Here is a 15,983-nt window from a genome sequence, read left to right on the forward strand (position 1 = left end):
AAAAGATGTGAAGTAGATAGTTTTGGAGGTTTGCTTTAAAGAGGGCGTAAACAGAAAGTGCGTAACTTAAGAGGAAAGGATAAGCAAGGAAGAAAAAGAAAATCGCAGGGTATAGAATCAGAATAAATCCCTGAGCCAGGGTAATTTGTGATACTCTTCTACTTTGACTGCTAAATAAATAAATAAATCCAAACAGTACACCTGGGAAAAAGAGATTGCCATCCTTGCAGTCGTGTAGATCATTCCCCTTTGAGCTGCTCTTGGGAACCAGCTTTCTAGCCAGTTAATACACAACTGTAAGCTTCAAATGAGATCAGAAACTGAATCTAATTAAAGAACATTGCAGCCAACAATATTCTGAAATTGAGAGATTATTTTAATGTATTTGGCATAGGATTGTTGGTCTTTTTCCAGACTTGCTGTCTTTTGTTCATGATAAAAGGTGTTGGCATTCGTCCAGCTTGAAATAGAGGGGTCCAAGTTTAATGACTACTGCAGTCAGCAAAATCCTTGTACTAGTGTTAACAGAAGCTTAGTGCTGTGTAAGCTCTGACTTTCTGCTTTTTTGTAGTTCTGATATTTAATTCCCTCTGTGGGATGTTGCTGTTTTGAGGTAGAATAAGGGGTGATGCAGCAGGGTGGTGATATCTGGTAGCATTTAACGTATAATGGATGTGATGCTGTGTTTAACTGATACCGTCTGTTTTGAGCATTTATCTACCTGCATAGCCCTCTGCAGGCACCTGTTCAGGGACTACGTGAGGAATGAAGACTGCGGATATCGCATATTCCTGAGTTGGTGTTAAAATTAATCTGGCTTCTTACGTTGGGTTTTGTGCGGTGGTATTGCAGAACGGAGCAGCTTGTTTGCCCTTCCCGTACTGTGGTTCCTTGCGGTCTTCAGTCCACTGGAGGGCTGCTTATGGATACATGTGTGCATGTGACTTATGTTGCTCCTTTTCTTTTTCCTAAATGCGTAGATATTTCTGGTTTGGATACTGCTGTAGTTTGGAAGCAGGAAGAGTAAGATTATCAAATTTCCACTTGTCTGGCTGTCTGTATGTTTCTGATCAGTTCTCCACAACTTTTCTGCAAACAGTTGAACACCTGTTTTCTCAAGCTTAAACTCCTTACGTCTTAGACTAAAACGAAGACGTCCTGTGCTCCTTCTTGACATTTGCTGTTGTTTTTCCCAATAAATAGTATTTTTTGTGTGATTGATAGTTACGAAAAAACAGAAATCCATCCAATCTAGCACTGAAAACAGGTATTGCAAGCAGGAACATGGGATTTAACAAAATGCATTATGTGATGTTTAAGTGCTTTATTTAATTTTATTTTTTCTAGTGCAGGTGTTCTTTGGATTCAAGAAAGCCTACCTCCAGAAAATGGTGGATTTTAAATATTCCATATTTTTACATGGAATATAAGCAATTGCCTCCAGTATAAGAACCAAAGAAAAGAGTGCTTTAATTTCTTTTACAACTGAGTCTTCTGATATACTGCTTATTTGTGCATCTTGCATCTTAAGTGTGAGATGTGGCAGTTAATTAGAAGACTTTGTCTTTGATAAAGGATAATGTTTTATGTGGAATATCCACCGTTTCTGTATTCAGTGAAATGCTCTTAACTAGAGTTTTGTCAAGTGTCATTTCTCTGCAAAAGTAAATCTAGTAAAAACCTATATCTACTTTTTCTGGACAACTGAGCTGTTTAGTAAATTCTTTCATGTTGACAATTTTTCTTGTAATTGGAAATGTAGTAAAAATATTGTAGAACATCTTCACTGCAAGGCGCCAAGAATTTTTACAAGAATTCACTGTGTCGTATAGATTTAACCCAAAATTATAATGTCCCCTTCTGCTTTGCTGCCATATTTCTGCTTACAGCTAGAGCTCTTTTTCCGTTGTCTCAAGCAACACATAGCAATTTTGTTCAGTAAGCTGATGCAGACTCGGTAATTGATGAATTGCAAAGTAAGGCTTGTTAAAATTCATTCTAGGAAGACAATTTTAGCAGAAATAGTCATGCTGAAAAGATCTTGGGTAATATGGAAAATCGTTAGAGATACTTCTAGAGAATTTAGAGGGGCTATTTAGAAGAATTTAGGAAGAAGCCAACCCAGAGAAGTCAAGAGAGATGAACCATAGCAGCTGGAGAATGAAAACGTCCCGAAATGCTTGGGTGTTGGAAGTAGTCACCTTCTGTTTGCCTGGAAGAGGGAAACTGCCTCTCTTCATACTTTCTGATAGCTGTATCTTAAGTTAGTAAAGGGAAGAATGAAATAAACAGGGTTGATTTTCCTGATGTTATGCATCTTGAGTGTTTTTGTGGAAGAATTTAAGAAAAATGGTTGAGCTGCTAGCAAAATAGGCAGTGGTCCTTCGAACATAAGAGCTAGGAAAGCTGCTTTGCATAATGGAGTTCACTTGCCAAAGTATCTTAAGGCATTTAAGTCCTTGTTTTAATGTGCGTGGGTTTAGATTTGGGGGTTTGGGTTTGGGGGTTTGGGTGGAGTTTTTTTACCATTAGTATGTATCAGAGAACTAAGAAAGCAGGTATCTTGAATTTATTTTTGCTTAACTTAATAAAACACTGAAGGGCAGACAGGAGTCGATTCAGTTTCACTAATAACAAAAAGTTGTGCTCCTTTAAATATCAACCTCCTCACTTCTAAGTTAATTTTTACCCCTTAGTTGCTTTTTAAAAATCTAATTCCGGAAAACTAATGGCTGTTCTTGTTGTTCTGAGTTTTATCCCAGTTTGCTAACTTCTTACGTATGTGAATTCTCATTTCTTTGTAAAATCATGTATTTATTTTAATTGTAGCTTCCATTTGTTGCAAATGCAAGTGTTTTCTGGGTCCCTGTCACGCTGATGTTTTCAGACTTTGGTTAGGAGGCCAATGGTGATTTGAGGCTACTACTTCAGGTGTGATTGAGTGGTAGAGCACGTCGTTTGGTTCTCCGTAAGTCCAGAGGTGTTTGCCCTTTGAGGGGTGTAAGTTGCGTGTCCAAATCCAAATCCTTTCTCTGTCACACCAAGGTGTGTGTCGCAGTACCTCTCCTTCAGTGAATGCTTGTGATTATTTCTCCAGATGACAGCTAGCTTATGTTTTTCGTAAGCTATATTGAGCAGAATTGTTCCAAATATTTGTGCTTTGTCATCATTCTGGTACGCATTCAGCATTAGCTTTGGTTTGCAGCTGCTTTTATCTTTGTCATAAAGAATACTTTCTGCTTTAGGTACGTTTACTACTGGTGTACAGTTTTGTAAGTCCTTGAAGTGTATGCAGTTTATACTGGTTGCGCATTTAGCATTTTCATTTTTGGGATACTTCCAAAATGTTTTGGCATTCTGTTAAAGTCTTGGCTCTGTAGTTGAGACCACCTCATTACTGTTTACATACTCTTTCTTTCTTTGGAGATTTCAGTTGATTTGCCAGTATAAAGATTGAGCAATAGTAGGAGTTGTATCATTCATCCAGAATAATATGCTCTTTTATATAAAGAAATTGCAGGGTACAATGTTATTCCAGTCACGACAGCACTGAAAACACTGGAGTTTGGTTAGATTAGGTTTTGGTGGTTTTGGCTGTGGATTTTGTTTATGTTTTTGTTGTTGTTGTTGGTTTTGGGTTTTTGTGGGCGTTTTTGACGGTTTTTTTCGTGGTTGTTTTTTTTTTTTCTTTTTTTACAATGAAGGTAACGGATTTTTTTTTTTCTTTTCACAATGGACTACACATAGTTTCCTGCTCATCTCTCCACTTCTGAAGGATTTTCAATACTGAAGTGTAAAGGTGCTTTATTGCTATTGAAAGCAGTGCAGCTCCCAGTGGCAGTGGATCCTGTCCCTGGGGTGGCACACCTCTCCCTGCCCGCAGGGCAGCGGGCTGGGCTCCTGGCCTCTGCCTGTACAGTTCCGTCAGGAAGCTGACGTTATCCATTCTAGATTTTGGTTAACTTGTTGGTGTCAAGCTGTTAATTTATATTTAAAAATGTTAATGCATATCCATTGAAAGGAGGTTTTAAGTGAAAATGGAGGAAAAGGAAAACTACCTTTCAGTTTCCCAGACTTGAACTGTTTCTAAGCTGGGAGGTCTGAACCCAAATGTAGCTACTGCCACAAACAATATTTGTTTCACAGAACTTGCATCTCCGCGTAGATGCAGGGTGTGACGAATACTCGTTGATTCCGTTAAAACCCTTTCTTTTGTAGACAAGGGTTTGGCTTAAGGCCTGATTGCACTTGTGCTGTGCGTTTGGTTTTGAATTACCATCTTTCTTTTTAATATTTTCAGTATTGAAAAAGAAAAAAAGTTGAGGAGGTGGATTTATAATGTCCTAATAGCTTTGCTATCCAAATGGGATGGTTGTCTTTCTTGGCCTTAGCCATCTTGAGTGGCGAAATCCTCATTCCTGGTTATTTGGTACTTGAAATGAAAAAACTTTGGCAAATCTGTAGTGAATACCGTGTTGCAAAGATGTATATTGACAAGTGTGTATATAGTAAAACTTGTATCTGTGACTGCCTTTTTGTGTGTGACTGTTTTTTAACCTAGGTTAGTCGCCAACTGTTCCTGTTGTATCACAAGAAGATTAGGCTGTAGTATGGGTGGGACAGATTGCTCCACTGTGTAGTATGTGGAATCCAGAGTGCCAGAATGCTTGAAGGCAAAGCAAAACTTGTTTAAAAAACAGAATGGATTTTAAATAAAGTTCAGTTTTAGGTAAAAGGTCAGGCTCTAGTTCTTCTTCTTTTTTTTTTTTTTTTTATTTCTAGCAGTTCATCCGTATACAGTAATGTGCATATTGTATGTGTAAGGTAATCTCATTTTTTAATCTACTATAACTGTCCTTTTGATTCTTGAAAATCCTTTTGGGTATTTTGCATTCTGATATCGATCCCTGTCTGTCTGACTGCTTCAGCTGGGTAATCATTTTTCTTGTTTATCCCTAATCCTTTTAATATTTCCTTCCTGCCACTGTGTAACGGTACAGTATGCCTATTGTTTAGTATGTGTTTCAGTGATGACTGTAAGACTGTACAGTAAAAGTGGCTGTATTTTAGCCTAGATTTCACAAAACCGGTTTACAGTGAAACAAAAATGCAAAGCTGAACAACACGTGTCTTGAAAGCATGTATGTTGACCTGAGTGGATCACTTTGCTTAGTCATACAAAATGTTAATCTTTGTGAACCACGTTCTATTTTGAACCGCTCTGAAAAAGGAAATACGAAGCTAGCTATTTCAAAATGCTTCTTATTCTGTATTCTTCTTAGGGACCTAACAGGAAAAAAAAAAAAAAAGGATTTTTTTCTCTCTGTCCCTGTTTGTGTATATACGTATGTATATGTATATCCATATGTGTACATATTAAAAACTTGTTTTTAAAGGAGCAGCTGTAGAACAGTTTAAGTGTCTCGGTGGAAGCATTCGGACCTGAGCCTCCGATAGTCTGTCTTCAGCCTTCTCCTTGGATGAAAACATTCTGTCCTCGTTACTATGGTGACTGAGTAAAGGCATCTCTGGTCATACAAAGTTTTGACAAAATGATAAAAAATCCCTCCCTGAAAAGGTTTCCAGAAAAGCGCGCGTCAGTTTTCTTTCACCTGAAGAATGAGGAGAAGACCCTCCCACCCCCATCGGGGCTTTTCTTCTCTCTTTCTCCCACGCTAGGTTATATCTCAGGATCCGTTTGCTGTGCTAACCAATGCTTTAACTGTTCTGCTTTTCTCATTAACTAAACTTGGCGTATACTTTCTCTGCGTGTCAAAGCAGAGCGTGCAAACGTAATGAAGGAAAAGAATTTGATACAGAGGTGAAGGCAAAGTTTTCAGTTCTTCTTCAGGAATCATTTGTACTTCCATACTGCTTTGGTACTAGCCAAGAGGGGCGGTGGTGGTGTATGCTTAGTTGGGTTTTGTTACAGCTGCTCTAGTTTATCAAAACAAAAAAACCCTGAGATCCAGACTTCTATATTCAGTGACTGTCTTAATAAAAACATCTCTAGCTAGTAGCCAGTTTTAGTGAGTATCATCTAAACCTTTCAGGAAGCTAAAGAAGCTACCTTCTTTCAGAGAACGCATTGGTTGTAGCACAAAGACTTTGATAACTTGCTGTTTTACCTCCACTTCCCTATAATAACTTGGTAAGGTCATGGGAAACATAATTTAAAAAATACAGAGTACCTTTTGATATGGAGAAACTTTGGGAAGGTTTCTTTTGGCTTTATGGCTGGTGCTTTGTGACAGACTCTTTTCTAGATGGCAAAGAAAAAAGAACAAATCCACATCTTGGTTTCTTCTCTTTATCCTAGCCTTTGAAGATTGCTCTCTTCCCCTTCATGCACTCCTTAATACCTACGCTGTGGTTGCAGTGAAGGGTCAGTTTGAATGCTGTTAAGCCTTGACTTCTGAGATGCTACAACTTCCCTGCGTGCCTCAGAGATGAAAATCTGATGACAATGAGAAGTGGCTTTGAGACATCCTGAATTTTAAATGAGCAATCCCCATTTTAATGCTAAAGCACACAGTACATTGTAACTTACTGAGCTGTTATTTTTCAGTTACACATTGTAACGGGTGGTTCAATTATTCTTGGTAATTGTAGGGTGTCCTCCGTCAGGAGTGTAGTTATGGCAGGGGGGGGTTGCAGGCTATTTGCAAAGTAACAGCAAGGAAGCCTGAACCTCCAGACCTATAGAAAGTAGAATTTGTCTTGAAATGCAAATCTGTGCAAGTCTGATACCAGTAGTAATTTATACCTAGAAATAGCACTGTCTCTGGTAAACTGAATAATTTTACATTAAAAGGCCTGTGAGGCTGCCTTTTATAGGAGAGATGAAGTGTGTTTCCAAGGACAAGAGTCTTATTTTGAATTATTAATAAAAATGTCAGTTTTCCTGTTTGGATAGTGTTCGGTTTATTAGAAATGTTATCTTTCCAGATACACCTCTGAATTTCTTGAGAAGATTGACTGGCTTAGAATAGAGTTTGTAAAAGCTTCATTGATCCAGACTCTTCCTTTATCTGTGTAGAGATTCTTTGTTGGCTCAGGCTGGTGAGATGTCAGCAGTACCAGAGCACTTCCAGCTTCGATGGTGTTTGATGAAAGGCTATAAAGAGAATGTGTCCCACAGAGAAACCTCATCAGCAAACTGAGAGTCGCTGTTCTTTGTGTAGTCATTTGAAATGCTGCTTTTTTTGCACATAAAGGCGTTCACAGCTAACCAAGTTTTTCTTAGTGGGTTGTAGGTTATCTGTTCAGACTTAATTTAGGAGAAGTTTGATGGATGCATCTTTGACAAGTAATTGTTCTCCTTGTTAATGGTTTCTGTTTTTTTTAAGGGAGAGGCTGAAATGTGATTAAGTTGTGTATGCTTTTTCCATTAACTGTCTGATTCTGTGAAAATCAAACAGCAAAAGTGTATACAACTCCTCACTTCATTAAATTAATTGGTGAGTTGTATAAGCAATTTCTTGCCTTGCTGAAAGTCAACTTATTAAATGAGACCTATCAGCTACTTCAATGGTAGAGGTAGAACAATATATGATAAAAATGTATTTTAATTAGTGTGATAAGTGTCCTGAATAGAAACTCTTAATTCCAAAACCAGACTTCTGCTTTAAGAAATAGTTTTACTGTCTTTCTACGTACAGTTAAGGCCGTATGAAATTGTTCTTGTAAGGGGATCTACATTATGGGTTAGGAGAATATGATGCATGTGTATCTTCTTGTTGTGTAATCTGTGTGTAAAGATGCTTTCTTATTCAGGAATAAGTATCTTCAGTATTTTATGCATTAATTTATTTCACAGTAAGTCACATATATAGCTCTTCCTTTCCTTGAAAATCTGATTTTTTTAGGTTAGATACACCACTTTGAAAAATGAAATTCCCCTGTTTCTGGGCACAAAATAGTAATTGTTTATGTTCTATTTATTATCAAAACTAAGATAATAAAATGGATTTTTAAGTCCTGATACCTTGTTTGACTTTGAAGATATTGGTTAGGAAGATCCTGATTTGTGTAATGGACGATAGCTTAGAACAACATCTAGGAGACAGGTCAGTGCTTTATAGTGTCCGTGTGTGTTTGACAGAGAAGCCGTAGCTGCTATTGTGAATCTGCCTTGGTCAATTGAGAAGCTACTTTGAAATAGTTCCCGTTTGGTGTGTGCAAGGGGTAAAGTAGCAAAAACATTGCTGGTGAGTGATTTCACAGTTGTTTTCTGTGGAGTGCAGCTTGCCATTGCCCTACCTTTCTGTCTTTTGAGGTAGTCTGTTGTGGTTTTAATTATTCTGCTCTGACGTGTTTTCTTATGTGTTCCATTTGTAAGGGATAGAAGTTTGTTAATAAAGGGAAAAAAAAGCTATTAAATTATTCCTCTTGTTTGATGAAATCTTAAATAGCTGTATGTAATGGAATTAAATCAGGAATCCTGCTAAAGCAGTGACACTTACGGCTGGTTTAACGTTTGTAATTTATTTTGAGAACAAATTCAATTTTGATGTCTTCTTCGACCAGGTAATGAAAAGGTAAATAAGTTCAGTACAATGAATTGTAGAAAAATGTCTCATATACAAACCTTTATAAACAGAGGAGATGGGTATGCTTGCCATTTGCTGAGATAACAAGAAGGAAAACCTTGAAACTTTTCTGAATGGTTGCTTAAAAGTAATGCTTTTATTCAGGCTTGGTACCAAAATGAGGAGCCCTCATCAGCTTTTACTGAACTGCGGTAAAACAGGACTCCAAGCTTCGTATATTGCAGTGGGTGCTGGGCTGAGGATGAAGTTATGCTAGCATGGTGCTACCTGGTTGGAAGTTTTAACTAAAATATAGTGATGTTACACTGGGAGCTTCTGGATTTTTCTGTTTTGGATAGATTATTTTCAGAAGTATGAACTAGGGACTCTACAAGAAAACACTTTAAATACTGCCAGTCACATAGCATTTCAGTCACTCGCTCCTTTCTATAAAAGGAAAACCACACCAAAATTGAGAACCAAATCGTGATATACTCTGCAAAAAATGTCTTTACCTGCCCTTGGTTCTGTTGTGCGCTGGAGTTAGGGAAGCTGAAGGACTTCTGTTCTTCAACAACAGCTGTCTGTTGGCTTGACACAGCTTGGTTTAATATATTTGACTTTCTTCTTGCTCGGTTGTATTTGTATACTGGGGAGGGAATGGTTTACCACGTGCGTAGTTTGAGATCATAATTTGGAAGCACAATATTTACAGAAGTAGTAGGAGGAAGGGGGAGGTTGGCTGCTTATTTTTCAGGACTATGAAGTACAAAGATAACTAATGCTGTGCTAAAAAGAAAACCTTAGGTCTAATTTCTAAATATCTAGTGGTGTTGTGTAACCAGGTATTAAAGTATAAACATGTACTTGCAAGGTGGTGGTTGGTTGTGTTTAAACCATTTCCTCTGAAAGCTGCGCTGGTTTTATTTAATGGTAGAGTCCTATTGTATGCCGTTACAGTTAACTACGCTGAGCACAGTAACGTGGAAAAGGTTATCGGGGATGATGACTGGAACACTGAGTGAATGTTTAGTATAAAAATACTCATTACAGTTCTCTGTTTTGAATTTCTCTTTCTTCAGCTGCCTTTGATGCTTCTTACATGCTGATAGTGACATATCCTTGTTTTCTTCACATTTTTGCTAGATGCTCTAATCAGCTCCAACAGTAGGCTTTGCATTGGTCTTAAAAATAAGTATTTAGAGTTCTGAATAGTCTGAATCCCAACACTTAGATGTGTGTTTCTGACAAACCTTGCATTTCTGAAAGTTGTATGTATGTAAATGCAATAAAGTAAAAATAGTAGGTAAACTTTTAGAAATGTGTAATAAAAAGCCTCTTCACAAGAAAGACTGCATGAGGATGGAATTATCTGTGAGTGGTGTAAATCAGAAAATCACTGCGCGCATAATGCTAGGGCAAAACAAGTCATAACTGTGAATTTAAGGGTCCAACATGGGTATGAACATCAGGGGCTTCTGCTGCACTACTGTTGTGTCACTTCTCTAGGCATGACTGAACAACATGCAGTGTAAAATGAAAAGATTTTTAAAAGCGAGAATGTCAAGCCTTTTATTATATCCATAAACTAAAGAATATCAATAAAATAGTGAAACTAGTATGTTATCTATTATTTATACAACATCCCACAGTGAACCTTTGTAACCAGTAATGTTCAGTCTGAACAATGTGTTTAATAAAGCAATAAGAACTTAAATATAAGGACAGTTTTTTTAAAAAATTGGTCTTACAAATGTTGTTTAGAATTATAGGTAAAATACATGTCTAGCTTAGGCTATTTTAAAGATTGATGGAAATAGTGGGGGTTTTAAATGTAAGAAAAAAGTTGTGACACTATCTATTATCACATTTAAGTTAGTAATCTCTGTTGCTTGTAAGAAAAAATATAAAGTACTTGTACGTGAAGGAAATACATGTAATTATTTTGTTATTCTGTGTTGCTATATTTGGTGACTAAAATTGAGGCAAATGTTTATATTCGTGTTTTCCTTTTGCAATTACTAATGCTAAGACCTAGATTAATATTTTTCTAAGCACTTACGTGTCTAGGCATTATATCCCTCTAAGTTTCATTTAAACTTAAGCACAGTTAGTAAATCAACCATGTAGACAAGCAATACTGCTTTGATTTTTCAATATGACCTAGAATGCCAAAGAATATGCTACAATTAAGTGTAAAAATGATCCTCTGGAAAAAAAATACTGCCGTTACTGACATTCAGTGCATGTTTGGAAGCAGAATTACACATTTGTTGCTTTTTGTTTAAGAAAACTCAAACATAATATCCAGTAATATTGGTAACTCTAAAAACAGTGAGTTACTAAAATTTTGGAGAAAGTATTCTTGACTTTTTATCAAAAATGCTCATATTTGTTACATCTTAGTCATTGAAATTATCGCTAGAGATTTCATTTTTAAAATCACATTGGCTTAAACATCAGATTTATAAACTTAGTATTGTTTTTACTTGTTTCTACTATTTTGCATCTAAGTAATGACAACAATCAAAGTAGTGGATACATTTTGTTGGTGTAATAGTGACATTTGTAGTAGAAGCATCTAGTTTAAAAAATTGGAAATAACCAAGGACTGGTACAAACAGTTATAAATTCAGATCTTGGGTTTCTATTGTTGGGGGGGGGGGGGGGTGTCAAGCCTGGGAAGTCTCCCTGAGTTGCCTCCGAGCACTTCACTATGTCCCATTGGCCTAAACATAGCGCTCTTCTGAGTGTCTGGAATCCACTTGGTTTTTAACTGCGTTCAGGTATATTGAGCAAAGTGAGACCCTCTTGGATACACGCAAGTTTCTCACCATTTGCATTACAGAGTGAATCAGTCACAGGAACAGTCTGATTTTTTCCCAGTATGTCTTAGTCATTGAAGAGTATGGCAGAATATTTTTGCCAGAATTAAGATTTGGGGTTTTTGAGAATGGAGGACCCTGACTTCTTTTCCAGGTTCTGGCAGAGTGTTACCCAGTTGTCCACGAACCTTCTTCTGTGTTTTAATTCTGTCTTTGTCTTATCTCGTTGTTTGTCCAGCTTGTCACAGTTCCCACCAACGTGTTGACCTTGCTCCTCAATATTCTGTTCCTTCCTGCTGTGTGCCTGTAGCCAGTGCCTCAAACCTCTAGTGCCTGTAGGCAGTGCCAGGCGAACCTCTCCTCTTTTGCTGTTTAGGCCACTGAAGCATATAGAAACACGTTTAGTGTGTGAGCGTTGGGAGCACGTACTGGACAAATCCTCTTCTGCTAATGCATGGCCTGTCCGAGTAGGTTAGCTGTTGAACATCTAACCAGCTTTTTGAAGATGTAAAATTTCAGTTCGGGTCAATCAAGTTTAATAAATCAATCCATTGAAATCAGTTGCTCATATGGAAAGTTGTAGGAAACTGAAGGTATAGGTGTGAACGTCAGGGCTGTGCATGATGTGACAAGGTGTTTCTTAATGTCATGGCCAAATGTGGAGCTCCGCAGCCGTTTCTGAGCCTGTGTGGCTCAGCAGTCAGGCACATTGCACAAACTAGAATTTTTGTAAAATGTTTTGTAACGCACCTGCCCTCTTGTAAATAAGATTTTTTTTAAGCATACTCCATAATTTTTGCTAATGAGTTCAGCAGCAGCAGTTTGCTTTTCTTTTATTGTTTTGGGGGGAGGAGGAGGATGGGGAACTTCATCTGAGCTCATCTTCACACCTTCAGTACGGTGTTTTACTGACCTATATGGCATGCTAATTTTTCTCTCCCTTTCAGAAGAGAAACCTGATTGCTCCAAGGCCCGCTGTGAGGTCCAGTTTTCTCCTCGCTGTCCAGAAGATTCCATCTTGATTGAAGGTTACGCTCCTCCTGGTGAATGCTGCCCACTCCCGAGCCGATGTGTGTGTAATCCTGCAGGCTGCTTGAGGAAGGTTTGCCAGCCTGGCTATTTGAATATATTGGTTTCTAAGGCATCAGGAAAGCCTGGGGAATGCTGTGATCTCTATGAATGTAAACCAGGTAAAAGTAGATGCTTTTTTTCCCCCCCGTTTTTCAATTTTTTCTAATTGTCTGATAAGCACAACCACCTATATAATTGCATGTAATAAAGCCTATACAACCTCTGATTTTTTCTGATTCTTCTTCAAAATTAAAATTGTTATATGTGGGCAATACACATTAAAAAAAAAAAAGATAAGTATTATGATAAATTTTACTACTTTTTTTTTTCAATTAATTTAAACCGAGCAACAAAGGAAAGCTAGCCTAGTGAGAATGTTGCATTTCTGTGGATGCTACTAGTGAAAGTGACATACTTTATATACTGATCAGATTATACTAAGTTTTTTCGTAGTAAGAAAGTGTTGTGCGTAGACAGGGAGTTAAGGTTTCTGTCTGAATATTTCTCTAGATTACAAAGTGATGACCCTTAAAAACTGGAGAGCAAAAGGATTGTGGAGGAGCATATTGAAAGACTTTACAACATTTTCAGTATTTGCCCATTTTCCATTTCACGAGAACACAAATCACCCTTTCTTGGGATTTATTTTTCTCTGTGAAGTGTAAGATGTAATTCACTCTTCTTTTTGATCCAGGCTTTGGTAAAAATGAATAATAAAAATAGAGGGATGAAAGCAGGCATATAAAATTGAATAATCCAAAATCTTATATGCAAACAGTATGTTTAAGCTGTGCTTTTCCTTTGCTTGTTTAACATTTTCTTAAATCTTCCACAGAAGATAATTTTGCAGTCGTTGTGTATTCTAGTGCTTCCCTTTGCGTTTTTTCCCATTATCCCATGCAAATCTGTCTGTGTGGAAATTCAGGCAAACTTTCATTCTCTGTCCTGAATAGTTGGTGAACAACTGTTTTTCTCTGGAACGTTTTGTCAACATTAATCTTCTTTTACCTAGAATTAGCTATAATTTCTTATGGCATAGTTTCTATTGGCTCCTTCCTTGTTATGTTGCCCCCTCTGTATAGTTTTCTTAAGTTTATCCACATGTCTTTAAAATGTGGTGTCCAAAAGCAGAGTACTATTTTGGGTGAGTCTTCATCAGCACTAAATACAGTAGAATAATTACTTTGTCTTTCATGCAGAATTCTAAATAAGAGATGACTCTTTTGCAAGAGTTATATTTAATTTGTGAAATGCTGTGATCCCAAGATCTTTCTATAGCATGACTGCTGCTGAACCACTGTGTGTGTACATTTTAGTTCTTTATATTTATACTGCAAGTATGCCTTTACTGAATGTTATCTTGCTGACTTTTGATTACTTCTTTATTTCTTAAAATAAATGTTAGCTCTTATCATGTCCTTCCAACTGTTATTTGCATTCCCATCTTGTAGTTTGCAAATAACTCCATCCAGACTTACCTTTGTATGTTACTTCTTGAAGGGTGTTTTCAGCTTGTTAGTATTACAGAATCTTCACATTGAATATGTCATTATTTATTGCATTTGTGGATTTATACATAACTGCACATTGTTTTTTTAAAACAGTTGGTATTTTTTGTTGTAGGGAGTTCAGGGGTGAAGGTACATGGGACTGGACAAATGAGGATGCATGTTAGGAGGGTGGAAGAGCAAGCAGAGTCTTTGAAGAGACTGGGGAAGGAGCTTAATGGGATTTAAGAGAAGTGTAGAACTTTGCGACAGGGACTAGAAACTGAGAGGCTAAGGGAAAGCAGAGAGTTCTCCCTCACTTGGGAGACAACGAGCGTGTGTTTCTTAGGCAGTGGCTAAGAGGCTGAGGAGTGTAGGTGGGTACTTCTGTGCATCCCTGCAGTGACAGCGGATGAAAGATGTAATGGCTAAACTACAAACCACAGAGTGAGTGGGGCCCCTACTTCTTGCAGTGTTTTGGCTTTAGGGGGAAAAGGAGGAGTGCTATTAGTGTGGAAATATACAGAGTGCTATTAGGAAGAACAAGCCAACACAAGACTGGAAGACAGGGACAGGAGTAGGTGAATGTTGGCAGATCTTATTAGACTACAAATTACTTGCCACAGAAGGCTTTTTTTATTTTTTTAAAACTGCAAATCTTTGCAAATATGAACTTCTTTCAGTTTTCAGAGGAACTTTATTTTCAGAGTGTAGACTGTACTTGTATAGACAAAATAATTGGTACTTGATATATGAAGGAGATTGTAAACTGAAAAACCACTGAAATCTTTTTTTTAAATGTTTTTCTTTCTTGTAGAAAGTTTTAGGGATTTAATTTTTAAATATGCAAATCAGCATTAACCTTGCTGTTTTGTTCCATTTAAACTGTTCCATCGTGTTCACCACTGTGGTTTTAAAAAAAGTCTTTGTTTAAGAACAGGCAGTGGAGTGTCTTGTTTTATTAGGATTGTATATTCATAGGCTTACAGAATTATAGAATAACGTAGGTTGGAAGACCAGATGACTCTGGAGGCAACCTAGTCCATCCTGCTACTCCTGCACTGTTTTATGCCATTTATTCTCTGTGTGTATATATACTTGTACTACTGTATATGCAGTAGCATATAACTGGTTTTATGTATGTATGAAGAGATGCATGTGGTTCTGTTGAAGTCGTGGTCATAAAGTGAAGTCAGCTAATGCTCTTTACATGGCAGGATTATTTGTTCAGCCCATCATAAGCCTGGTAATAAACCTTGTGTCTTCAGAGTTTTACTTGGTGTCCTGAAGAATTGTAGGAAAGGAGTTGGAGAGGAGCTGAACTAGCAGTGCTCTGTTACATGCTTCCTCTGTTTTTAATGCCATGTTGGTAAAAAAAATGGGACCATGGACAGTGTAAGGCCTGGTAGGTAGGTGTTCATGCAGACCTTCTTATGGGGCCGATGTCTCTAGTTTTACTGAATAGTATCTATGTGTCTATGTAGTTTACGCAACAGAGAAAACTGTTTTCCATACTTTGCCACAGACCTAAAAACTTTAGTTCTATGAGTGCTGCTACCAGAATGTGCATCCTGCACCTTCATGGCTGCTTAACCGGCCTCTGCAGGGGTTTGGCACCAGCAAGGGCTTTCTGGTGGAAGCAGATTGCCAGGAGCTGGGAGGACTGCTTCCTATGGTAGCAGTGCTGCCTTATGCTATATAAAGGGTTTTGTGCAATTAAAGCATAAATTGTGTTTATTTCTGTTCCTTAAATAAGATGTCACTGCTCTCCAGCTTACAGTGGCGTTTGAGTTTGGAGTCTTCTGCTGAGAACTGCGTATGTTCAAATACTGGGATTGGCAACAGAGTTACTGAAGGGAAAACAGGAAATGCTTCTATACCACTAAATATTAGAATAAAAATAAAATCCTTCATTTTGAGATCCACTTCCTCTTATACCTCATTTACTTTAGGAATACAATGATTGAAGGAATCAGCATTCAGATAAAATGAACGGTGAAGAAACTTAGTAGCTTAATCAGAACTGTCTGTTAACCTCCAGATTAATTTGTCTGAAGTGTTCTTACCCG

The 15,983-nt window shown here is 37.5% G+C and overlaps 1 protein-coding gene across 2 annotated transcripts in view; it reads left to right on the plus strand.

The window, feature by feature from the left end:
- The window catches only part of CRIM1 (cysteine rich transmembrane BMP regulator 1), a 188,399-nt gene that overhangs the window by 75,359 nt on the left and 97,057 nt on the right, over positions 1 to 15,983 (plus strand). The window contains exon 3 of one of the 2 annotated variants that reach the window (XM_040611859.1): positions 12,304 to 12,546. The exons of the other annotated variant lie outside the window; for it this stretch is intronic. Within the exon in view, the coding sequence (XP_040467793.1) occupies positions 12,304 to 12,546 (243 nt within the window). The remainder of the gene's footprint in view (positions 1 to 12,303; positions 12,547 to 15,983) is intronic. 2 annotated transcript variants of the gene reach the window in all.

The sequence above is a fragment of the Falco naumanni genome, chromosome 12 (assembly GCF_017639655.2).
Source record: "Falco naumanni isolate bFalNau1 chromosome 12, bFalNau1.pat, whole genome shotgun sequence".
Classification (NCBI taxonomy): domain Eukaryota; kingdom Metazoa; phylum Chordata; class Aves; order Falconiformes; family Falconidae; genus Falco; species Falco naumanni.